Raw genomic sequence first — 25,434 nt, 5'->3', positions numbered from 1 at the left:
TATCTCTGCTTCATATCTTTATCCTCCTCAGCTGTGTTGGCTCAACAGAGCTGGATTAAGATAACAGCTGTCTAGATGTAAACATCCATCAGTGGTGATTTAGATAGTGTCTGAAAGCCTGTTGTGATTTGGTCAGCCATTTATGTCTAAGAGATACAACTACTGGGCAGCAGATCGGCTAATCTCAGCTCAGTCTTGGGCTTCTCTATTGTGAAAATGAAAAACTTAGTCTCTCTATTTAAGATGATTTCGTTGTTTTAACTTTTACTGAAGAATTTAATTTGTTCATTTTGGGCTTTTAAGAATGTGTATCTTTTCTCAACCATTGAAAAATTTGCCATTTTAAAGCAGCTATATGTAAGTTTCGCTATTTCTACATAGCCAACATTAGCACTAACAGCTCTTTACTTACCAGTCTTGACAAAAGCTTCAGCCATTGTTACTTTTATAAGATAAGAGGTTATAATACATTCTCTGAGCAGTGCTACTTCTTCAGGGCAGTCTGGACGCTACAGTGACTCTGTATCAGAAAGTGATGAGATGGGCCAACCAGGTCAGGGTAAGCAAGTTAGCATGCTAATGTTAGTAGAAGAAAAGAAGTGATAGAAATAGAAGTAAAACTGGAGACAGCTCTTGGTGAGTAAAGGAGTTTGATGTTGAATTCGCAGCATTTCTTCTACACTGGTAGGTAAACAGATGCTTAGGCTAACGTTGGCTATGTAGCAATCACAAAACTTACAAATAGCTCCTTTTTAAAGATCCATTTTCTACCTAGCAACAGGGATTTATAGCACAGTGTTTGTGCATTAGATAACAACATTAAATCCTCCACAGAGCCCAAGTTGGAAGGGGCAAGCCACACACAGCCTGCATCTTCCTGAGTCATATCCCATTACATTATGTGTCCTGAGCAGTGACCCTACCTGTCCCCCTGCTACCCTCTTACATAATCCTACACACACGCACACACACAGGCATACACACACACACACACACACACACACACACACACACACACACATATATATATATATATATATGTGTGTGTATATGCCAGCTGTCCTTAGCAGACCCTTCCAGCCCCCGGCAAAACCACCATGCTGGAGAATTAGCGTCATTAGCTGTGACCAGTCAGGTAGATGCAATAAGAGGATTAATCATTTGGTCAAGGCTGTCAGCTGTCTTGCTGCTCCGTGGCTCTGAGAATATCATACAGGCCATTTTTAGACTTTATTTTAAAAATGTAATAAAAAAAAAAGAAAGCGTGCGTGGCTGTGGACAAGGCTTAAGGCTGGAGAGTGAAAATAATGTCATCGAGCTACACTGAGTCCCTTTCTCCGCACTTGCTTTTAAGTGTCTCTGGTTATAAATGTCTGTAAGGTGTCTGAAGGTCGAGAATGCTTTTTGGCAAATGAGACTTTCCTGGATTCATTAAAGGGTGAAGTGGTCTCAGGCATCATGTCCCAGCCTGCAGGGAATACCTCTCGTCCCCTGTGGTGAGGGCAGAGCAGCATCCGGACAGCTGCTGTCCCAGACTCACAAGCATATGGTCATACATTCTCTAATCTAAACACACACAAACACACACATCTGGGAAAATTCAATTACTCCAACATTTGGGCAGTGCCAACACTAATCACTTTTTACTCTCCGTGTCACTCTTGCTTGTGTAGTTGTGTACATTTAGTCACGCAGTCGAGTTAACTGTATACAGTCCCCACAGAGAATCATACAGTGTAGGGGATTTTTACATATTGCTTTGAAATTATAGTGGTGGGCATGAAATTCTTATTTAGTTTAGTTTGTCCCATTATTTAGGGACATCAAACCAACAAACCCTAAATGACCCTCATTCATTTAAATGATTTCTTACACAGAAGGCTCCAGCAAAAAAAGTTGAACCTGGCTCAACTTCTGCCTCAACGTCATCTAACAACGGGCTGCAGATCATTCCAGAAATATTCAGGCACATTCAGGTAGATTACAGCATGAACGGTACATCTTTAAACAACTTTCCAGATCAGTAAAATCCTTTGTCATAGTATGAAAAATCTGTAGTGGGTGCCAGTACCATTCAAATTCCATGATTCTCAGTTCCAGTTTGTTACCTTGACATACACACAACCCTCGGTGTGGAAGCAGTGCTCCCACACTCACCGTTACATATGTTGTTGTTATTGTGTATTGTGTCTTGCAGTCCCGAAAGAATCACATCTCTCATACCTATGACACCTACGCTACCTTCAGTGCCAATAGTAGCATTGAAAAAAATCAAGTGCCATTAAGTTTTGAGAGTTTTGGCATTGACTTGGTTTCAAAGTATTGACTCTCATGACATCACTACTCACAACAGTACCTGAAAACCCCCCAACAACTCCCCAGGGCTGTTTTTGGCTGAATGGCCATTAAAACACACACAGAGCTCCAGCATGGTAAATCATTGTAACAGTATATTGATAAAGTACTGTGAGCTGCTCAGTTTATTGGGGTTATCTCCGAAAGAATTGTGCTTATAGACGATTAAAAACGAGAGAATGGGACTCCAGCTGTAGTTTAGATCAGTTATGTATTTTTCTTCTTCTATGTTATTTCTAGACACAACCAGACCAGGCTTCATCAGAATTTGAATCACTGTTTCTCAGTGGCACATAACCAAATCTTATATGAAGTAAATTTCACCGTGTCATATTAGGAGGGTGTTTTTCAATATGTTGCACACGTCTTGTAGCATAGACGGTGATTTCCTCTATGAACGTCTTCATACAGCTTCTTCCTCCATCACTTCCTCCATTACTTTCTCTCCCTCCTGCTGCTCCTTGCATTTGACCCATTTGCAGCTCGTGTAGAGACACGAGTAGATCAGAGTTAGATTCAGAACAAGATCAGGATTCCTCTGTGGACCTCCTTCTCTGACAGACTTCAGTGCTGCTGCACTCAGCCAGGTTTATGTAAAAGAGGGCAGTGTACTTCACTTCTCTCTGATCTGTAACTGTGTAGACCCTCTTGTCCCACAAAGAACCTTTTTTACATTTCATAAATGCACTTCAAACAGATATTATTACATATGTAGATCAAACTGTCACAAGATGTTACGTTACTGTACCAAACCACCTGACAGTCTCTCTACAGTCTGACAGTCTCTACACACTGATAAACATTAATGTACTTAGTGCTGAAGTGATGAGTTGATTTATCAGCTTCCTTGATTGACAGAAAAGTAAGTATTGTTAGTTAGCAATTTACCAAGCAAGAAAAGACAAATATTCACTGGTTCCAGCCTCTCAAATGTCAAGACTTGCTGCTTTTCTCTATTTTTTATTGTTCTATATTAAATAACTTTGAGTTATGAACTGTTGGTCGGATGAAACAAGCAATTTGAAGACATTATTTTGGCCTCTCATAACTTGGTTATATCCAACAGTGATGGGAATTTCATCACTTATTAAAAAATAAGTAGAAACAAATCATGTCAGATTTATTTCCTGATTTTAAACGCCCTTAGCTGTTGGTAATAAACAGTATATCATAAGTTATTTCAAGCACAGAAGATAAACTACACAGTTAGTTCCTAAGGCTTTTTCTTCTTGTTTCTCCTTTTTGTCTCTGTTATTCTTTTCTTTTCTCCTTCACTGCATAATTAAAAAGCATCTACTCATTTTGTGATGCCTGTCTTTGTCACTGTCTGTGCTGTGAAGGAATGTGTCAACAAATGGATGTTTTAGCAGCTTTGTTGATGGATAGTTGTTTTCCTTATTTAAATATGTGCGGCATGTTGGAAGCTTTCTGACTTCAGCTTCAAAAGGTCAATCAGAGCACAAACTCACCGTGTGTTTTCGCTGTATTGCATTGTCTACTGTTTTCTCCTGTTCAAATGTAATTACACAGCAGTTGCGTAATTGCCTTGGGTGGTGCCACTGTTTAAAGAGCTTTTTGTGTTGACTTGCAGCATGCTTGTTGGTGGTTTGCTTTTCTTCCCTGTTATTCATTTCAGTCAGATTTACTGAGATTTACCTCAGACCAGACTGAAAGACCCACCAGGCTGCAGTGGATGTGAGTTTTATATGGTTCAGGCTTTTCAGGATCTTTTTTTTTCAGTCCTGAATCATGTTTGTGTTTAGTCTTTTTCTCTTCCTGGTTAATTCTCAGTAAACTGAACATTTATTTTCAGTTCCAAGTTTCTTTTTCCCTCCCTCTTATGTACCCAGTCCAGCAATGTACCTAAAGACAAAAATATATTTGGGGGAAATTGACAAAATTCACACGGATAAACTGAAGTCATAAATAAAAACTTGCATATCAGGAACTAGCAAATCAAAATATAGAAATCATACAGAAAATGCCAACAAAATGACCCTTTTGTGTGATTCAACTCATTACCTTTCAGGCTTTTAGTGTGTTGTATGTGATTTAATCTTATCAGGACTGACAGCCTGATCCCTTTCCATGTGCACTGCTCCTCCTCTCTAATATAACCTCCTTTCTTCCTGTTTCGATCAGACGCTGTCACGCCTCATGACTGGTTTCATTTGTCATTTGTCCTACATCCACCTGTTAGTGGAGCACCTTTAGGAAGGAACTTCACATCCGACATAAATTCACTCAAAATTACTTTAAATACATGTTACAGTATGAATCTTAAAGATGAATTTAATTGAAGTCAGTTACTTGTAGGGCTGCAACTAACAATTGTTTTATTATTGATTTATCCGCTGATTATTTTTTCAAGTAATTGATTAATCGATTCTCTATAAAATGACATTAAATGTTGTCAAATGTTTTGTTTTGTCCGGTCAGCAGTCCCTAATCCAAAGATATTCAGTTTATTATCATGTGTGACAAAGAAAAGCATTAAATCCTCATATTTGAGAAGCTGGAAGCTGCAAATATTTGACATTATTGCTGAAAAATGATATTGATAATGAATTTGATTATCAAAATAGTAGCTCTTCTGTCAACTGGCTACCCAATCAAATGACTCATTGTTGCAGGTGTAGTTGGTATTTCTTGTAGTCCATTATGCTAAAAGTGGCACAACAAAGCTGCCAAAGTTATGATAGCTGTCTTTGGTTACATTTAAAGTGGATGTACATTGGACTACCGTCCCCAAAGATCTAATTTATTATTTTGCAGCAGTGTTGTCCAAATCCAAAGTTAATTAATAAAGTGACTCAGTGTGGCTTCTTGCTGACTCATCAAAGCAAGATCAAGTCTTGTCAAGGGAAAAGTCTGAATTTCTGCCTTCGTCAGCGACATTGGAGTTTTAGCCAAAGAGGGAAATATTAAGAAACATTTCCTACTTCTGTTATGCAATGTAGTGGCTGACCACAGCCGTGACAGGTGGAGGCTCCTCAATATAAACACATACAGCTCTGGAGTGGAAGCACTTTTTCGCGGTGAAACTTAAAGACTGAATGGACAAGAAAGTAAAAGAGAAGTAGGAGTTTATTTCACATATTTGTACACGTGAAAACTTGCACATTTGTGTATATGAAACCCATGCACCTTAAAGGTTGGCAAGTTCTCCAGTGTGTGTATATTTACAATTGCAAATGTTTTGTGTTTGCTTGGCCCAGCTCCCTGCGGTATGCAGCAGAGCAGGTTCATCTGTGTCAAACAGAAAAGGGGAGGAGTGAGGAGGTGAACATGTGGAACCCCTCCTCCTCCTGCTCCTCCTGCTTCAACACTGGCCTGTCCCTCTAAGACTTCACAAACTTTGTCAGGCAGCGCTCTAAAGGACGCTGCTGCCTGTCTCCCTGCTCACCTATGATCTTCTCTTTGCCATTATAGAGCTCTGCCTCCACTTACAGTCATATCCTGCGATGATTAGTTTTAATCAGGGGAAGGGCCGACAGCTTAATCATATTGACTGTGACTTTGAAATAGACGCATGACACTGCAACAAATCTTTTTGTTGTTTTAAGTTTTTTTTTTGTTGTTGTTGTTTTAAGGTTTTTTTTGTTTGTTTTTTTTTATTAAACATCTAATACTATTAGTTATTATTTTCATTGCTGATTAATCTCCAGATTATTTCCTCAATTTTTCAATTAATAATTTTTCTATAAAATGTGAAAAAATAGCAAAAAATGCTATTTATAATGTCCCACATCCCAAAGTGAGGTCTTTCATTTAAAGACTTCACTTTGGGATGTGGGAAGTTATAAATAAATCTTGTTTTATCCAACCTTGGTCCCAAACCCAAAGATATTCAGTTAACTATCACTTATGACAAAGAAAAACCTAAAATATTCACATTTGAGAAGCTGGATACAATTCTAGTGATGTATGATTTATTGAATACTAGTTTATTTTGTAGCAGAACTATGAAACATGTGCTTCTCTTAAGGAAAGAGATTTGCTACATTTTTCTCTGTCTCAAAACAATATAGAGGATATATTTGTGTTTTAACTGCTGGTCAGACAAAACAAACAACCTGAAGTCAAGAAGTTGAATCAAATGACCCATAACCACCGAAACAAACCAATGAAACCACAACTGAAACAAAACCTGGGAAGGAGCCAGCAGACTTAACCTTGTGTTAACTTTTGAAAAGCAACCCTGAGCTATTTTAGAGTGACCGCAGCATTTTGAATCTCCCACCTGTCTAGTCTAAATATAAACTGATGCTTAAACATCTGCAGCCATTTCTGTCTAATGTTAGCTCTGATGCGTTCACTGCCTTAAAGTCCCAAGTCTTCTCCCTTTTCTTTCTATTGCTGTTTCTCTCTGGCTCTGATGTGGTTTATCTCTGGCTGAAGAACACTGGACCGGCCGATTATTCTTCCAACGCAGAGCTGCAGGCGGTGCAGATAAGACTATGCACGTCTTCTATCAAGAAATTGGCAGTGTCATTCACAGACCCTTTCCATTCTCTACCCATTAACCCCTGTTCTGGCCTCAAATAGGGAATTAAGAGTTTGCTGAGCTGCAATCAGAAGGGTAATTGGCTGCTGCAGTCCAGCGTGACCTCAGGCTCAGAGCCTCTGTCAGTAGACTGTACAGTAGGTGTTGTGGTTACAGTTAGCCACTGGTGTGACTGAGGCTTCACTGGTCAGTGTTGCGATGGTCAGATTGTGTAACCATCAGTTCAGTTTGAGTTCTCCAGCTCATGGCCTGTTTCCTCCTTAAAGGGGAGGTTATTGTCAGATGTCCTTCTGTATATTTATTTTGCATGTTTGCAAGAGTCACCAGTATAAACGCTGTTGGCTGTTTATCTCCATACAAATTTAAACAACTACTGGTTCAAGAAGCATTTAATCCTTTATACAGTAAAAAGTCAAAATTTTTAATTAATGAAATCCTCAAAGTACTTTCCTAGATAATTAAACACTACTGGAGGTACTGTAGGTTTATCTGATTGCCTTTTTTTTTTTTTTTTTACTAAAACGTCCCATGTTTTTGTAATTTGATGGTCCACAGATGTAAACACTGTGATTTGAATGAGCTGTCTGCAGCCAGTCATAGGCACAAATCAAAGCAGTAGCAAGTTTAAGATGTTTTATTGTTGCAGTTAGGAACAAACATCACACCATATTTGCTGAATTTGTCCAAATTGACCCAGGATCTAAAAGTGAACTGGGTTAAACAGCAGAATGTTTTATTGGATTTCAACAAAGGCTAATCTTTAGCTTCAGGTCATCGTTATTGGTGGAAGCAGCAGAATTTTAAGTGCAGGGATTGGACGTTTTGTACTGAAAGGATCACTACTTGACTCGGTTTTATGTACATTTTGACTTTTTCGCAATCAACTGTATATTTTCTATATTATACTGCTCAGCTTCTTCATTAATGATTCAACCGGGAGAGTTTCATGTCCATTCAAGCCTCGGAAATGCTCCAACTGTTAGTCATCTAACATTGTCTTTGTTGAAAATGAACAGGACTTTTATTTGTGTAACCCCATACACCCAGAACAATTCCCCTCTTTGCACTATGCTGTAGTACACTGTGACACTTGTCCACCTGGCAACCTTTACTTAAAGCACAGTGTACTATCAAAGAGAGCAGCTTCCTCAGCACAACAGGTCAACCTCTTAATGTCCCACTGTGGCTCGGTGGTTTTAGAGCTCAGTATTGATTAGGTGGTCAGTCTGTTCACACCAGATGTCCCACACCAGCTGCTCAGGAATATGCTGCTGCTATAATGGAGTTAAGCGACGACTTGTGCATTTTTAATGAGCTAGCCTGGCAGTGCAGCCTTTAGTTACATAATGAGAGCTGTTATTTGACTTAGCTCATATTGCTTCAGTCTGTGGAAGAGCATCAGCAGTTTTAGTGTGTTTTTTAACTTTGAGTTATACATCATCCCAATGCTGAGAAGGATTTACAACCTTGTGACCCAAACCAAAACTAATGAAATAAAAATGATCTCAGCCAAACAGTAACGCTCAGACTTGAAATCGGTTTTAAGAATGCATTTGAGGATGTCCGATATATCTGTCTGCCAGCAAAGCAGTATAAAGCTTCCTGTTTATTGAGCTTCCCGCCACTTGAGTGATGTTACATTTCTGAGCAGACTTGGGAGAAAAATGTGGTTTTGTAGCTGGCACACAAGTGTTATAGAACCCAACTGGCTTTTTAAGATTTGATTGACTATATGGACTTCCCCTTTGACAGATTCATGCATGGTATCACATGTTCACTCAGTATTATACAGGAAGACCACAGACCAGTGTCACCAGGGTTGTATGCTGCAGGCATTAAAGGAGACTGACGACTCAAACTCTAAATATCAAGCAGGGACGATGGCACTGATCCGCTGGAGGAGAAGTTTCCTCAGAGCATTCTCAATGCCTGAAAAGGATGATGTGTTTACAAGTTGCTCACCACCAGAGGTAATTTTTTATATATTTTAATTACTGAGCACAAGTTAACTTTTTCAGCTGCATCTTGCAGGTTTGCACATTAGCACTGCAGAGTGGTAAAAGCAGTCTTTTACTTTGGAAGTCTGACTTTCCTGAATGGCAAGTTTTCCTCTGGGCTTTCCAACCAGTGTGCCTTTCTGTCAGATGCTAGCCTCTCTAGTGGTAGAAGAAACAACTGTACATGATGTAATATATACATTATGTATTATATATGCACTCACCACCTTAATTTTGTGATTTTGTCATGCTGTGGTTCTGTAACAGCAGACTTCTTGGGCTTCCTCTAGTCCGCTGAATATTGGATTCTCCTGGGTACCTCCAGCTGTTTGCTCGGCTACTGCATATTTCATCCCTATTGATCCCTGTGCAATAAAAACATCACAGAGCCAATGTTAGGAGGCCTCGGGGCACCGGCATTATTTATGACTCTCTTTGCCCAGTCGCTGTGCAGCCTTTGTAATACCAGCTTGAAATAATCATGACAAGCCGCCCATTGACTGGATCAGTCATGCGTCCAGGTTTTGAAGAAGGATACTCTGTCATTAGAGGCAGCGTTCTGGCTGCTCTACAGCAGTAGAAATGTTGTTCAACTCACTTTTCTTTCACTTGTCAACAGGGTTGTAATTTATTAACCTGCAGTCAATGGCTTATTTCCCTCTTTATTAACTCACAATTTTTTTAAATCATGTTTGGTCACCTGACTGAGTGACTGTACAGTTGACTCTCTCATATTACCAGTAACAGATAAAAACATTTGGGTTGTGGTTGGTCAGGTTTTCCATCCTGTTTAACAGGAAAATTTCTGCAGTGTTTCAGTAACTTGTCAGAGGTTTTGTTTTGCCCAGAGACCTGATTTGCAAGGTCATAAATTAACAGGAGCTGAAACATAATTCATGTTTTTCCTCGTGATCTGACAGGTCTGTCAATGTCAGTCTGTAATGTCTGAACAGAAATAAAAATCTAATTTGACAAGTCCAGGATTCAAGTCGATCCTTTCAAAAAGTAACAAATAGTTGTTATAAATCTGCAATGAAGGGTTTAATTTTGAAAATATTTTGTTTATCAAAATGGTCAATGCCAAATTAGAGATGAAATTATTATCATTCAATCAAGGAGTCAATTGGCAGAAAATGAACATGATGATTTTATGATCATAATCAGTTGATTGATTGAATGCCAAACCTCTGATGGTTCCATTTTCTCAAATATGATCATATGTTTGAAGATGTTTATTTATTCTATAGACCAATTAATCAAGATATCAAAATATTTGGCAGGTTAATTGATAATGATAATAACCATTATTTGTGGACCTGCCTATCTGTAGAAGTGTAGGGAATTTATTTTGGGATGCGTCTTTTTTGTTTGTGAAAACCAATAGGCATCCACATAACTGCTATTTTGATACCCCAATATTCTAATAATATACTCGGGCCTCTATAGAAATTGTACAAAAATGATCCATATTTACACATTTCCACAGTTCCAGGGCTGTAAGGATGAGCCTGGACAAACTGTCCAGATGTTCAGGATGCATCTTGTGTGTCAGTTTTACTTCCTTATTTCTACCTGACATGGGTCCCTGCCACTCTCAGTTATATAACAACTTCGCTTACTTCCCCTGTCCTCCTCCTCGTGGGTTCAGTCTGCTCCTCTGTGGTCAACACTGGCTGTCAGCTTCAACAACAGACATTTAAGTCATTTCTTTTACTTTCCAATGCTGCTTGCTGCTCAGCACAGACACAAGAAAGACTCTGTAATTGACTACATGTGGAGCTCAGCAGGATCATGGCATTAGCAGTGAGGGGGTGTTGAGATGGAAGCACTGAAGGTGTTTAAAGGTATTTTCGATGAAGTGTCCACCAGGTTGCATGTGCAACTGTTGATTTACACTCTGAAAGCTGTGAATTTCTTACATCATGCTGTCCAGGAGCTTTTCCCTGATTATATAACAGACTCACTGATGACTCACAGGTCTACCTCTCTCTCTCTCTCTCTCTCTCTCTCTCTCTCTCTCTCTCTTTGTCTTTCTTTCTGTGTCCCTACGTCAGACTGTGTCTTCGTCAGGCCAGGGCCGCTCCGAGTCGCCTGTCTACACCAACCTCCAGGAGCTGAAGATCACCCAGACCAACCTGCCCCCTCTGCCCTCTGGCTCCCCCCTCCAGACACTGGGCGACTGGGAAACCTACAAAGACCAGAACGGCAGGCACTTCTACCACAACCGCTCCACCCAGGAGAGGACCTGGAAGCCGCCCCGAGCCAGGGACGCCAGCACCGGGAACTCCAGAGGAGAAAACAACAGTACAGGAGAGAGCTCTGAGGTACAGATCATGCACTGTATAAAGAGTTCAAAGAAACACACACATGTAAACACATTACTTTATATCAATCTTTAAAAAGAACTTCCTGTGACAAAACTCTGAGTCCTAAATGAAAAAGTGCCAGTTGCTTCTTATAAAAGCAATAATAATCACACGTCACAATTGCTTTTTGTAACAATGATCAATCAAAGCAAAACAATAATTGTGTATCAAACAGTTGGTTGATTGGATGCCTGGATTGCCAGGAAGCCTTTTATATATTAAATATATTTATAAAAAGCAGTTAGGCTGAAAAAGCAGACTACCGTTAAAGGTACCCTTAAAGTTGAGGCGAGAAACCAGTCATCAAAATGAGGGGGAGGGGTTTCAAAATGCAACAAGAGGTCGCAGGTAGAAGCTACAGAAATAGAAAACATGGCATTTACAGGTAACACACAGGTAGCCACATTCTTTTGTGGCCTTGTGATGTTTTTTTAAACATGGAGTCGAGGTGCAGGGAGAGTCCTGTTGGCGAAGTTGTTAAAGTTTTGGTCCTGATTGAAGTTTCTTCACTGAAAGCCAACCTCCTTTCTGTGACTGCAAACACAGATACAATCCAGTCAGCTCATAAATATGTGAACAACAGCAGAGGAGGATATAAGAATTTGAGAAATGAGTTTACGAAGCTCAGGTCTTTGTCATTTCACACGTGAACATTTGTTCAGTCACTGCAGAAAGCAGATGTGACTGTTTATCACTTTCAGAAAGTCTCATCTGTGAACATCTGAAACAAGGTTCTCATTATTTTCAGACTGTCTGAGCAGCTATTTTGAGAGGATCTGTCTATCAGCCATTAACCTGTATTATAAAATAAAACCTAAAATTTAATCTTACTTAATTCAGAAACTTGTTTTTTTGTTTCCAGCACCTTTATTAAGCAGAAGACACCGTTGAATTCCTCCACACTGTTGGGAGTTAGATAAAGATATTGTGCAATGCTTCAGGCATAGACCTTCATCAGGCAGCAAATTCACAATGCGAATACTAGAACCACAGTCAACAACCACCAGACAGAAGGAGCCAAATCATCAACACCTGAGACAATTACATCATTACATCAGTCATAAACAAAAACAAACTAAACATGAGATAAACAATTCATTGTATGTCAAGATCCATAGAATATAAATGAAAATAATGATATAATGTGAAAAAAGAGGAAAAAATACTTAAAATATGTAGGCAATCCAATAGAGAGTGTGGATTAGACAGCTGAAAAACTGAAAGTATTTCCATGTTCAAAACAAATGGACAGGTGAGGGTTGGCCAAAATGACCTGACTTTGCAAAAAATGCCATCTCTCTGAGCTCAAACTGGTTTTCACAAGAGCAGAATTTACAAGAACTCACACACACACTTGCATACACTCAGACAGTGTTAAAGCATAATGAGTCAGAGACATTAATTACTGAATATTATTAGATATCAAATAGATAACAACACAGCATAAAAGCCAGAAGTCATTTCACATTGTGTCTTCCTCATGATTAACAACAGTGTGCATGACAGAGTGAGACGTCTGCATAATTGTTCTTTTGGCGATGACCGGTTGTGATGGGAGAACTCAGTGTTTTGTTTAGTTTTCTTCCTGACATGCAGCTTTATTATACATCAACACCAGAATAATTCGTTCTTGAAAAACTGTGATTAAAAAAAAAAAACACATGCAGACTTTTTTAATTTGGAAGATTCAAACGTAAACACTGACTATTATGACAATGTAACTGATTATATTTGTGGCCAACTCTCTCTCTCTCTCTCTCTCACACACACACACACACACACACACACACACACACACACACACGCACACACACAAAAACACAAACACTCTCACAGACTCTCTCACACACTCACACACACGCACACTCTCACACACTCTCTCTCGCACACACACACACACTCTCACACACTCTCTCACATACACACACACACACACACACACACTCTCTCTCTCTCTCTCTCTCTCTCTCTCTCTCTCTCTCTCTGACATAACCAGCCTGAATAATTTGGAAGTCATCTCTGATTTTGAGTCACCCTCTGCTTCTTTAAATGGCTGTACCACACTGCCACCTACAGGTGAAAAGCTGCTACCGTCACTGCAGCACCCACCTCTAGATTTACACCATAATGTCCAAAAAGAAGCATGAACAGTGGTGATTGTTTTACTCTGATGGGTTTTCTGGTTTTGTCTGTGCTGTGTTAAACTGGTGTAGGACAGTTTCTCATGATTTATTGGTTGTGGGTGCATGTCTGTCTTTTCTCCTCTATAACTCCATGGTGAAAGATTCCCTCTCTTTTGTCTCTCTTTCATTTTTATTCTAATGGTAGACCACTCCTCTCTCGCTCTCGCCGTCTTTCCTTCCGTTCCTCTCGCTCTCCATTGGTCGACTTCAGCCTCTGTCGTCGGAGGACACCTGCTTCAGTACCTACTCTAGCCAGTCAGACAGTCAGTATGGCTCGCCGCCGCGTGGTTGGTCGGAGGAGATGGACGAGCACGGCCACACGTTGTACGTCAGCGACTATACTAACGAGAAGGTACCGACTGCACAGGGCTGATCTGCTGTCTCTTTACTGTGGTGGTTTCTGGTGATGCATGGGGGAATGGATTTTGGGTTGATTTATGGTGATTTTCCACCTGTATTGCGGAACGGAAATGTTATCTCCACACTGACTAGGCCAGGTTGTAACACCACAGCATGAGAGTGACCCTACGAGAGAAAGGATGTAAATACTAAACTGTTCATTTTCTCTCACAAGGCAAAGCAATTTCCTCATTATCCAGAAATAGTTTTTAATCAGAATAATTACAGAGGCATGTCCACAGAAATGGATTTATTGAATAAATTCAAATTAAAGTGACATAATTTACATGTGGCGTGTGTGTGTGTGTGTGTGTGTGTGTGTGTGTGTGTGTGTGTACACACCACCAGTGGTTAAAACACGTGGATGACCAGGGCAGGCCTTATTACTACAGTGCAGACGGCTCCAGGTCAGAGTGGGAGCTGCCAAAGGTAAGACTCTGTAGCAGTCCTTACAGTTTATCAGACAGATGAAAGGAAATGCTCAAAGTGACTGGACTGACTGTACTCAGAAATAATATGGTGTGAAATCTATATACTCATGCTCAGTTGTCAACCTGGCTGTGTTACAACAGGAGGTGAGATCAGAGGGGCTGCAACTAATGATTGTTTTCATAAATTATGATAAAAGGACTTGTACTTATGTAGCGCTTTTCTAGTCTTACTGACCCCTCAAAGCGCTTTACAATACTTGCCACATTCACCCATTCACTCACACATTCATACACTGATGGAACAGCCATCAGGGGCAAAGTGGGGTTCAGTATCCTGCCCAAGCATACTTCGACACGCAGACTGGAGGAGCCGGGGACCGAACCACCGAATAAATCAGTTATTTCCTCATTTATCTATTAGTTGTTTAGTGCAAAAACGTGAATTTTTGGTATTTTTGCTTGATAAATTACTGAAATGATTAACTGATTATCAGTTGTTGACAGTTTTTGTTAAGAATCAAAGTGCTAAGTTAGTTGAATTAGTTTTAGCACTGAAATGCATTATTCTGAAGATGAAGCTGCTCTAGTGTGATTTGTCACTTTTTGCAGAAAGTCGTGTTAATATGTGACATTAGTCCACAAATGTCTATTAATGGGAACTTTTCAGATGAATTTTTAATTGTAACATTGTGCAAACATAGGCAAGGATAAGGCACACTTGATCAGTTTTAAGTGAGAATGGATACTTGCCATATTCCGGTAAAAAGGCATATGTGGGAAAATTCTCATTTTGTAAAATTAAAAGTATTGTATATTGATGCCGTATGATTCCCCGTTCCCTCCCGCCAGTACAACCTCTCCCCTCCACAGCCGTCTGGAGATGGTCCAAAAAGTCGCAGTCTGGACAGGAAACACATGGAGCCCATCGTCCTGACCAAATGGAGACACAGCGCCTATGTCCAAGAGCCCAATGACAAGGTCTGACACCCAAATCTGCAAAGCACAGACTAAAGACTGGTCCACTGTTCAATACTTTATTTCTCTACTAGTAAAAAAAAACAAAAAAAACACCAAAAAGTACATTTTACAATCCACCTGCCAGTTGTGCTTAATGATTCCTATTTCACAGAATTAGTTTGTTGCAGGTGCAGCTGTTCTCTGTTGTGTTCGTTGGTCAGATGTTTGACAAGTGCAGAGTTTCAGTTGTAGACTTGTTTCTTTGCAGCGGCTGTCAAAAAAAAGGCGTTTCCGCGCATTCTCCACCCGCCTACACCCGTACAAACACAAAGTCAGTAGTCTGTCGGACCAACTAATCAGAGCCTTGTCCCTTAAATCCAAGCAGACAATCAGCTTGCATGAATATAATCACACAACAGCAGCACTAATTACATGACTGTCTCCAGGTCAAAATCATCTTTTATCTCACATGATTCACTGAGTTGATTGAGTTGAGTTCATTTAAATCATTTCACTAAGAAATTCAGTCAAAAAGTCAATTATTAACTTGATGAGCTTAAACTTTCAAGTGTTTGACCACAGAAATGATTTATTTTCAAATAATACTCATGATACTAAAAATGAAAAAGTTTGTAGGTGCATGAGCATTCTGGGAAATATTCTACTTGTATCCACATCTAATTGATAATTCTTTCGTGCCTCCTGGTCATCACGCAGGTACTTGACACACTTTACGCATTATAATCTCACCGCTAATTGCCATCTTCTTAACCTCACATCATCTTCTCATTAACCTTCTGTTGTTATCCCATATGACAGTGTGTTTTTTTTCTCTTCATCCCTGTCTCCTCACTAGGATGCTCCTCTGAGCCCCAAGCCCCCCTCTCCTGACTCTGACTCCTGCCCTTCGTCTCCCAAGCCCCCCGCCTCTGTTAGTACTCACCCCTACTATAACCTCACCTCCTCACCTCGCCTCACCCTGCAGGAGTTTAACTTGTTCTGAGATTGTGAGCAGTGGCACATGTTGCAGCTCACTGCAGGGTTCCTCCACAGGTCTGGAAAATGTGGAAATAATTAGAGGAAAGTCGAGAGTTACAGCAGACAACAAAGCTGCAGCAAGAAAATTTGAACTTGAACCTGTGTAGAAACACTGTGCTAATGGGTCCTTAGGCGTATTTGTTTAAATTATTCACTTTTTGTAGTCAATAGACATTCAAATATTTTTGGGGTTTGCTCTTGGTTGTGTTTCCCCAAACTTTGCTTCTTAATCTGAAAAGGCAACAGATCACTTGCTCAATGCTGCAGGAGCTTTGCCAAGAATCCAAAGCCTTTTCTCATGTGTTTTACTCTGATGTCTCTTTACACTCTCTCTCTCTCTCTCTCTCTCTCTCTCTCTCTCGTGTTTGGTCTCTTGCCTTTCCTGAGCGGGAATAATGACAGCAGTCTGTTTTTCCTCCAAACTTAAAGCTGCGATTGTTCTGGTGGCGGTGTATTTTTTGCGGTGGCTGTGTTTTACAATTGATTGACACATGCTTATTGTTTACCAATATGTGGTTTTGACAGCAGCTTTCTCCTCTGTGATCCTGCAGTGGTTGTCAGTCATAATTTGTGTGATGGATGTGTCTGTAAAATGATGTTGCTCTAATGCTTTTTTTTTTTCTCTCCAGCCGTCTGAAAAGTGTGGGGTTCTGAATGTGACAAAGATCACTGAGAACGGCAAGAAAGTACGGTGAGTAGCTCTGACGCTTTAATTAACTCTAGTCCAGTGTTATAATCCTGCGTCGTGTGGACGTTAGTTTTGCTTGAAGCTCATTTTATTGTTTAGTACTTTTTTAAACATCCTCATTTTGGTTCCAGTTATAAACACTTGGTTTATTCTTTATCAAAATGAATAGATTTTCTTTAGCATTAACGACCATTTAGAGGGATGTTTTTTAAATTTCACAGATACACTCTTGAGTACAGTTATTCTTTGTTGTAAATACAGTTAACTTCTCAAATGCATAAATGTTACATCTTAACACAAAGAATTGACAAGAACTTTGTCCAAATTATTAAATTATTCAAATATGTCATCAAAGAATAAATGAACAGTAAGAGTCTGACCAGGCATTTGATGCAGCTTTCAGTACTTGACTGTTTTTGGTAGCTCAGACTCAAATAAACACACAGAAAACTATACATTTACTTTCCACACTCAAGAGTTTTTATCAACTGTCTGTTGCAGGAAGAACTGGACTTCTTCCTGGACAGTCCTCCAAGGATCCACGTTGCTGTTTGCCAAAGGACAAGGAGGTGGAACCAGCTGGGTGAGTGACAGAAACATTTTTCTTTTCTCTTTTCAAGAAAAGTTATGTCTCATCAAGTCAGTAATTCTGTGGTGTTGCTGTCTAGACAAAGGTACATACAATAGACTATTGTTATCAATCATTCAGGGCCGTTGAACAGAGGGCGAGGACGAGTCTGTTATCTCTGTGTAGTTATTGTTGTTGAGGCTCTTTTATGTTAAAAGACCTCCTCCATTGAGTTCAAACCAAAAGGAAAGTCTGATTATCTGAGCCCGTCTAAAAGAGGCTGCTGCCTTTTTTATTGTGCAGGATTCAGTTTTTATGCCCTCTGTGATTTGTCAATGCAGCACCTAAAGTTTTTGAGTAATTTGTCAGGTCACTAGAGGGAAGTTGGGGTTGAACTTTCTCCTTCCCGGATGTTTCCTTTTCCTTCTCTTTCCATGCCTCCATCTCTTTACCTTTGGCTTCACCCCCTTCCCCTCCCATCTTCCTTTTCTTCGTCCCCCTCCATCCCTCCATGCAGCCATTCTACCACAGTGGCTCCCTCCCTGAATTTCTCCTGTCACTGTTGAGTAGCTGGAGACCGTCTGCTAAGAAACGTCCTGCTGTCTCCTATGGCTGCTCAGGGCTCGACCGTGCCTCCTCTGTATGTGCTTCCTCCTTCCTTCTGTGTGCTTCTCTCTCTCTCTTCCTCTGCACGACATCTCCGTCCTGTCTGTCATGCTCTGACCCCAACCCCTCTGTGTTATCAGTCACTAGCATCATGCAAAGACTGGGGACAATAAACAGTAATAAGTATTTTACATTATAGGCATTTGGCTAATGTTTTTGCCCCAGAAGTCAGGATGGAGTTCATGAAACACCTTTATCAGACAGTTGTTTCCTTGTTCTAAGTTGTAAAGTTCAGCCTTCAGATTGAGGTCTGCTGTCATGCTTTCTGATCACACGGACAGAGCATGACACACAGGAAGGATTACTTTCATTTTTTACTTGCATGTGTGTTGGCTGATAGAGCAAAACTGAACAGACTCCTTAAGTCTTTTAGAGTCTGCAAAGTTTTTTTGTTTTTTTTTCCTGCAGTTAATGAGCTCTCAAGGTAAAAGAAATGGTAATGAGGTTTGGTTGTGTAACTGGGTCATTTTTCTTCACCTTGAGATCTTAACTCCAGCATGCATACACATTCAAAGAGGTAGATTTCAAATAATTTATTGGAATTACCTTTTATATCAATTCTGAATTAAACATATTCATATACACTCAGTTGTCAGTTTATTAGGACCTTCATGCACGCCGATTTACTGCAGAACTGTTGTATTAGTTTTAGCTAGGTGTAATAAACCAGCTGAGTGTATATATGGAACATAAACATGTCTTTTAGTTAGTTTTCTTCATTATCCTTTCATAAATTCCTTCTGTGTCTGTGTCAGTTGTTAAGACTAATACAACAACAAGACAGTTAAGGACAGACAGCCAACAGGATAGTCCTCCACAATAGCAGAGCGTTTAACAGAGTGGTGAAAGCTGAAAAGAGTTGTACTGGAAGGTATATCTATATATGAGCAGGTCCTTTGTGTGTTAATCTGCTTCCCTTTGATTCTTTTCTTGTTTCTGTCTAGTTTGGAGGCGGTCAGTCCAAACCTGAGTTCACTGTAGATCTGAGGGGCGGCTCGGTGGAATGGGCCTCCAAGGACAAATCCAGCAAGAAGCACGTTATAGAGGTGGGGCAGAGCTGACATCAAGATTATGTGCTCTTCAGTCTTTTGTTAGTTTTGAATCAGCTTTTCTGTTGTTTTTTTAATAATATCTTATAATATAATAGCTTGAAAGCACTGAAAGGTCTTAAAAAAAAAACAATCTTTCAAATGTAGTCTCAGAAATTTTCTTTATACATTTTTGTTTGTTTTTCATTCCAAAACTCTAAAGATTAAATTTGTTTCGGCTTCCAGCAACACAACAAAATGATCATGTTTTGGGTTTAGACATGTAAAAATGAAAGATACTTTTAATTCCTGCCAGTGAAACACTTCATGAGCCCACATACACAGAGAATACATAAAGAAAAAAGCAATAAAGAGGATTTAAAAAATACAACATCTTTTGTGTCTCTCTCCTGGTTGCAGCTGAAGACTCGACAGGGCACAGAGCTGCTAATCCAGTCAGAAAATGACGGTGTCATCAATGACTGGTACCGAGCGCTGCAGGACACCATCAGCACCCATGTGAGTACCAACACTCACAGAATTTGTATTAGTTTAGGAACCAAAGGTCTGCAACAAAAGCATTTGTCGTGCAGCATGGAACAACATGTCAGTCAAAGTAGGGTTTGAGAGAGTGACTTAGATAACCACCCTAATAAAACTAAACTTCAACTCACTATTAAAATAAACACCAAATTGAAACAGAAATAAAATCAAAAAACAACATAAAAATGACAATAATTTGACAAATAAGCCTGGGAGTTAACTTGCTGTTTGTTTCAAAGGTTGAATCAGTTTGGTTTCACTTGTAATCAAAATATTAAGTTTATTGTTTCCATGAGAGTCCGAAGGTGCAGCAGATAGAGGCTTTTACTACCACTGTCTTATTTCCGTGTGTGTGTGTGTGTGTGTGTGTGTGTGTGTGTGTGTGTCTCTTAGGCCTGGGAGTCTGATGAGGCCATTGAAGAAGACATGCCTGATTCGCCTGGTTTTGACAAACATGACAAGGATAAAGAACACAGAGACTCAAAGAAAAGCAGAGGTGCGTGTGCTCGTTGATGGTGTTTAACGGGGCTGTATTACCTATCTCAACTGTTTGGTAACCATGGTTATTAGGGTTGGCAGCTGGTTTGGGCAAATGTTTGTTTTGTTTTTTTGTTTTTTTTTTTGCAAAAGGAGATTTTCAGAGTGAAAATGGCTGATATAGCAAAAAAAATACTTCAATGAGATGAGATGGGAAAAGTAGCCAGTCAGTTGGTAGACAACAGATAAAAGTTGGATTGAGTATTTAGGATTTCCTAACCTGAGATAAGAATGTATAGCTAAAGTTAGTTAGGATTTGCTTGTGTGATACTCTTCCTGTCTTAACTGAAGACTTAAGATAGGAAGTTTCTGTAAGCACATACCATTTTGGGAAAAGTGAAATACTACATCAACATATTGGAGAAACTGATAATAAATCTTGAAAGGTCAAAGCTTAAAGTGAATGAATTGGGGAAAAAAAGCAAATATGATAGCAGGACTTATCTAATAAGAAGAAAACTGAACGGGATACATACAGTAATCAAAGCATCAAGTACAAAAACAACTGGAGGAGTTATCTGTGTTTGGCTCAGCGTGTTGACAGCCTCATTACCTGTCGTATAAAACAACTGCTTATCAGTTTCATTCCTCCAAGTGGCCGTCATGGCGATCAGTGTTCTCATACGAGTGCTGGACAACACCATCCTGTCTCATCTCTCCTCAGCAGCCATGAAGACCTCCACCAGCATGGACGCCTCCGACAACAAAAAGACCAGACACAAGCTGAAGAAGTTCCTCACCCGCCGCCCGACCCTGCAGGCTGTCAGAGACAAGGGCTACATCAAAGGTAATGGAGACAAACACAAACTTCTCTCACATCTGAAACACACACATGGCGTCCCAGCAGCCAACTTTTTACAAATGGATCATCACATTGTATTGCAGTTTCATACATTCATTGGATTAGCTGGTGGGAAAAATCATTATGTTATTGTCCAGTGGAGACCATGAATTCAAATTCGGTGATTTTGCATTTTACTGAACTGAAGGTAGATCATTTATGGGTTGAGAGCTAAGTCAACCATTTAAAAACTATTTAAAAATGAAATGTGGAGATGATTGTCACACATGTGAAAACTGAGCTTTTTTTTCCTTATCTTAAGAAAATCTGACTTTTTGGTGAAACATTCTTTAACTTGACAGTGTCAACTATCAAATCAGGAAGTTGGACATCCCTTAAATCACAGAAACAGTCCAAGTAGTTAGTTTTGAATAGTAAAGTCTCTGCATTAGGTCACTTTCCACATGCTTTACATCATACAATACTTTCTGTTGGAAAAATTAGTGCAGTATCTTAAAATAGATCATGTCACTCTGACCTTACTGACATCCTGTTCTTCTTTGTATCATCAAACTTTCATAATGAGAGTAAACTTCTATGTGTATTGCATCAAGCTTTTAGCCCACATGATTTTTAAAAGGCACACAGGTAGAAAACCTTCATCTTTATGAAAGAAATAAGGCACAGGGAGTTTTTGGAAGCGTGAGTGTTGACAAAACACTCACTGCTGACTCAGGACTTTGGACTGTTTTTGTGACTTTGTTTTTGTCATCATGTGTCTTCAGATCAAGTGTTTGGCTGCAGTCTGTCCAGTCTGTGTCACAGGGAGAACAGCACTGTGCCAGGCTTTGTAAAGATGTGCATCGACCATGTGGAGAACAGTGGTGGGTTTGGATTTAAGTCACTTTACCAGAGCTGAGTTAAGAGGAAGTGATACTGGTTTATTTTAGTAAAAAAGGATGGGGCTTACTGCCACTTGATAACAACAGGTAATATCAGATATCACTCACTGTAAAGTAGTAGAGTAGTAAAAATACTTGACTGTGTCTGAAAGCATATAGTACTGTCTTGTGTCGGATGATTCAAAGCAAATAAAATCAAACCATAAGAATAATTTATAGATATTACTGAACTGGTATTTTCCTCCCATCATCCCCTGCAGGTCTGTGTGTAGACGGGCTGTACAGAGTTAGTGGAAACCTGGCTGTCATACAGAAACTACGCTTTGCTGTCAATCACGGTGAGTCACATCATTTCTCCATTATTCAGGAGAAAATAATAATAAAAGACTGAAAGGTTATTAGAAATATTCTTAGGTGATAGTTTCTTTTTGATGTGTAAAGTGTGTGACTGGAGGGTTTGTTTGTGTCCAGATGAGAAGGTGAACCTGGCAGACGGGAAGTGGGAGGACATCCATGTGACCACCGGAGCTTTAAAGATGTACTTCAGAGAGCTGCCCGAGCCTCTCTTCACCTACGCTCTCTTCCATGACTTTGTCAGCGCCATCAGTACGTGCTGCGTACAGCTGTGGCGCACACATACCTTTATTTATTCATGCATTCCCTCAGTGTGAACTTAATGCACTTTCTGTGTTACTAAGTATGTTGTCAGTGGAAGCCTCTTTATGTCAAAAGCAAGACTGTGCCTGGAAATTTACTTCTGCAAAACCCGAAACCAACGATTTATTGATTTTCTTCCTTCAGACCTCAGTTCAAAGTGTTTTTTTCCAGGAGCTTCTTATGGAGAACTTTTTGTTTCACTGATTTTTGCTGACTCAAAGAATTTAAACTGAATGCAGAGAGATATTAATTAATGAAACAATTGATTTGAACTTTTCTTCTTCTTTCTTCATTCAATCAATCAATCAAACTTTATTTAAAAGTACTTTTCATACAGGTTACTGCAGTTCAAAGTGCTTCACAGATGACTGACTAAATAGAAAAGAACGAATCAAGTAAGAAAGCTGACAATGAGATGCAATAAAATAGATTTCAAGAGCTATAATAACATTAGCAAACAAAAAAGCATAAGAAAATGAATAGAAGAACAGATAAAATAGAATAAAATACAATATATAAATACAATGATATCTTTTTTATATCTTAAATCTTTTTTATTGTCCTGTTGAAAAATTAAATGAAATTACTTTGCTTGGAAACTTAGAAAGCACTTACATTATGAAATAGTACCAGTACGGTAGTCAGGGAAAAGTGATCCCATAGACCTCTAACATCAAGGTTCACTTTACCCGACTTTGATCATTAAAGACTGTTGCACATAACTCAGTGACGGCTCAGGTTGTTCACCCAGACTTTAATACACTTTGTTTTTTGTTCTGCAGAGATACCAGACTACAAGCAGAGAGTCCACTCCATCAAAGAGCTGGTCCGACAGCTGCCCAATACCAACCATGACACTATGCAGGTCCTCTTCAAACACCTCAGGAAGTAAGAAAAATTGCTCCGGCTCCCAAAACAGAAGTTAAAGCTTAAGAATTCTACAGAATCACAATGGATAAGAACTGCTCTCTACACATAGAAACAATGAATATGAGATACAGGGATTTAGGGCTTCAACTTTCAGGTTATTTTTTCACTTGATTAATCTCTCATCCAATCACACATTTCCCAGAGGCCACACTCTAAAACCCAAAGATATTTCTTCTTCTTCTTCAAAAAAAAAAGGAATTTCTTCAAACAATCAGACACTTAGACTCAAGGATGAACTGATTAGATTTTGGTGGTTAGAGGTCAAAGGTCACTGTGACCTTACAGGTTCCGTGAACTTAACTCAGGAATTATTTTTTTCTTATGACACAAATGTCTTAACAGGATGAAGTGATGAAGTTTTATGGCCAAAAGGTCAAAGTTTAACTTCACTGTGACATCATAATGTTCTGCAGAAACATTTCTCGTCATTATCCAACGCTGTAACTCAGGAGGAGGAGATTGTGACCATATGTCATCCAACTTGGCTGGTTGGCAGAGGCAAACATTTGAATTTGATATATTTGACGATTCAGTTTTTCTGTCTGTTTTCAGAGTTTGCCTCTACTTTGTGTTTGAATGCATGAGTGATTTTGTGAGAAAGAAATGTTGACTGATGATAATTGTTCTTGTCAGGGTTCAGCCTTTAGAGTGATTTTATCTGACTATCTAACACTCCTCCTTCCCTCCAGGGTGATCGACTACGGTGAGGAAAACCGTATGACCACCCAGAGTGTGGCCATTGTGTTCGGCCCCACGCTGCTGCGCCCTGAAACAGAGACCTGGAACATGGCGGTCCACATGGTCTACCAGAACCAGATAGTGGAGCTGATACTGCTGGAGTACGAGAACATTTTTGGCAGGTAGACTGAGACACCAGAGGATGAGCCTTTTGTTTTATTTTTTTCTCTCCAAACGCAGAGCTCTTCCCAACCCAGCATGGCCCTGCCAAAAAGAGCCCGGCTCGGTCCGGGGGCAGCTTCTCTTCATCTCAAACCAACCCGCGGTCACTGGCTTCTCCAATCTTGCAACCTCTGGACCAAAGCCAAATGTGTCTCATAAACCAAAACATAGATGTAACTAACTAGCGACCAAAAAGTTAAGACTCTTTGCACTTTTCAGTATCTTATTTTCTCCTGCAGCTGCATTTGTGCCACTTTACTGCAAAGGTGACATCCTCCTGTCCTGACACTGGATTCCTAAAACTAATAATACATAGGCCAAACAAGCCTCTACTACTGCACAGACTAACTGAGACCAAAGGAGCTGCAGAGGAGTGAGTATCAGTAAGCCTCTATTACAGAGGAAGCAGCAGTATTGGAGGTTTATGATGTTGGATGCAACCTGTCTGTACTGTACTGTAAATCTCATCACTTATATAGACTCATCACTCCTGTATGTACCACAGTGGGGAACCAACAGAAGAATCGAAACTGCTCTGCCCCCTCAGCTTGGCTTTAGAAGTGTAGACACTAAGAGGTGAAATAAGTTGGAGCTAGAACAAGGTGAAGAAGGGATTTTTCTTTTGTTTTTTATTTAGGAACTATACGATTTACAAGACATTTTTTTTGGCTCTTTCATGTTCTCTCTTCTTTTTATTTTAAATGTTTTGTTCTCCTCTCACTCTGCATCTGCCCCCCCTCTTTCTCTCCTCCTCCTGAAATACTGGACCGGGGTCCTCTGAACACTTGAGAGGTTAACACCACTCTGTATTATCTCTGCATGGCACCTCCTCCATTTGGCTTTTAGAACAAATCATTTCGCAGCGCTCAGAACATGAACTTGAAAACAAACAATGGTACTCAGCTCTTTCCTTGACTAATGGATATTAAATGTTAAGGCAAACAGCCTTTAAACATGTCTCCATTAATACAGTTGTACAGTGTTTATGTGTATGCATGTGG

General features: G+C 39.7%; 1 protein-coding gene across 8 annotated transcripts in view; it reads left to right on the top strand.

The window, feature by feature from the left end:
* LOC111668439 (rho GTPase-activating protein 12-like) overlaps positions 1–25,400 on the top strand; it is a 57,942-nt gene extending 32,542 nt beyond the window's left edge. Inside the window, exons 3-19 of one of the 8 annotated variants that reach the window (XM_023424506.2) lie at positions 10,914–11,183; positions 13,554–13,760; positions 14,156–14,236; positions 15,088–15,216; positions 15,464–15,526; positions 16,052–16,126; positions 16,863–16,924; positions 17,423–17,504; positions 19,100–19,201; positions 19,604–19,702; positions 20,120–20,222; positions 20,928–21,050; positions 21,830–21,928; positions 22,207–22,284; positions 22,418–22,552; positions 23,386–23,491; positions 24,223–25,400. In XM_023424506.2, the coding sequence (XP_023280274.1) occupies positions 10,914–11,183; positions 13,554–13,760; positions 14,156–14,236; positions 15,088–15,216; positions 15,464–15,526; positions 16,052–16,126; positions 16,863–16,924; positions 17,423–17,504; positions 19,100–19,201; positions 19,604–19,702; positions 20,120–20,222; positions 20,928–21,050; positions 21,830–21,928; positions 22,207–22,284; positions 22,418–22,552; positions 23,386–23,491; positions 24,223–24,397 (1,989 nt within the window). In that variant the 3' untranslated portion in view covers positions 24,398–25,400. The remainder of the gene's footprint in view (positions 1–10,913; positions 11,184–13,553; positions 13,761–14,155; positions 14,237–15,087; positions 15,217–15,463; positions 15,527–16,051; positions 16,127–16,862; positions 16,925–17,422; positions 17,505–19,099; positions 19,202–19,603; positions 19,703–20,119; positions 20,223–20,927; positions 21,051–21,829; positions 21,929–22,206; positions 22,285–22,417; positions 22,553–23,385; positions 23,492–24,222) is intronic. The other 7 variants (XM_023424507.2, XM_087178799.1, XM_087178801.1 and 4 more) reach the window with 7 other exon arrangements.
* Positions 25,401–25,434: the final 34 nt, after the last annotated feature.

Source organism: Seriola lalandi, unplaced genomic scaffold (assembly GCF_002814215.2).
Source record: "Seriola lalandi dorsalis isolate HSWRI2012SDOR001 ecotype SW California unplaced genomic scaffold, Sedor1 jcf7180002054736, whole genome shotgun sequence".
Classification (NCBI taxonomy): Eukaryota; Metazoa; Chordata; class Actinopteri; order Carangiformes; family Carangidae; genus Seriola; species Seriola lalandi.
Note: the sequence above shows the minus strand (reverse complement) of the source record. Positions and strands in the feature narration are given on the sequence as shown.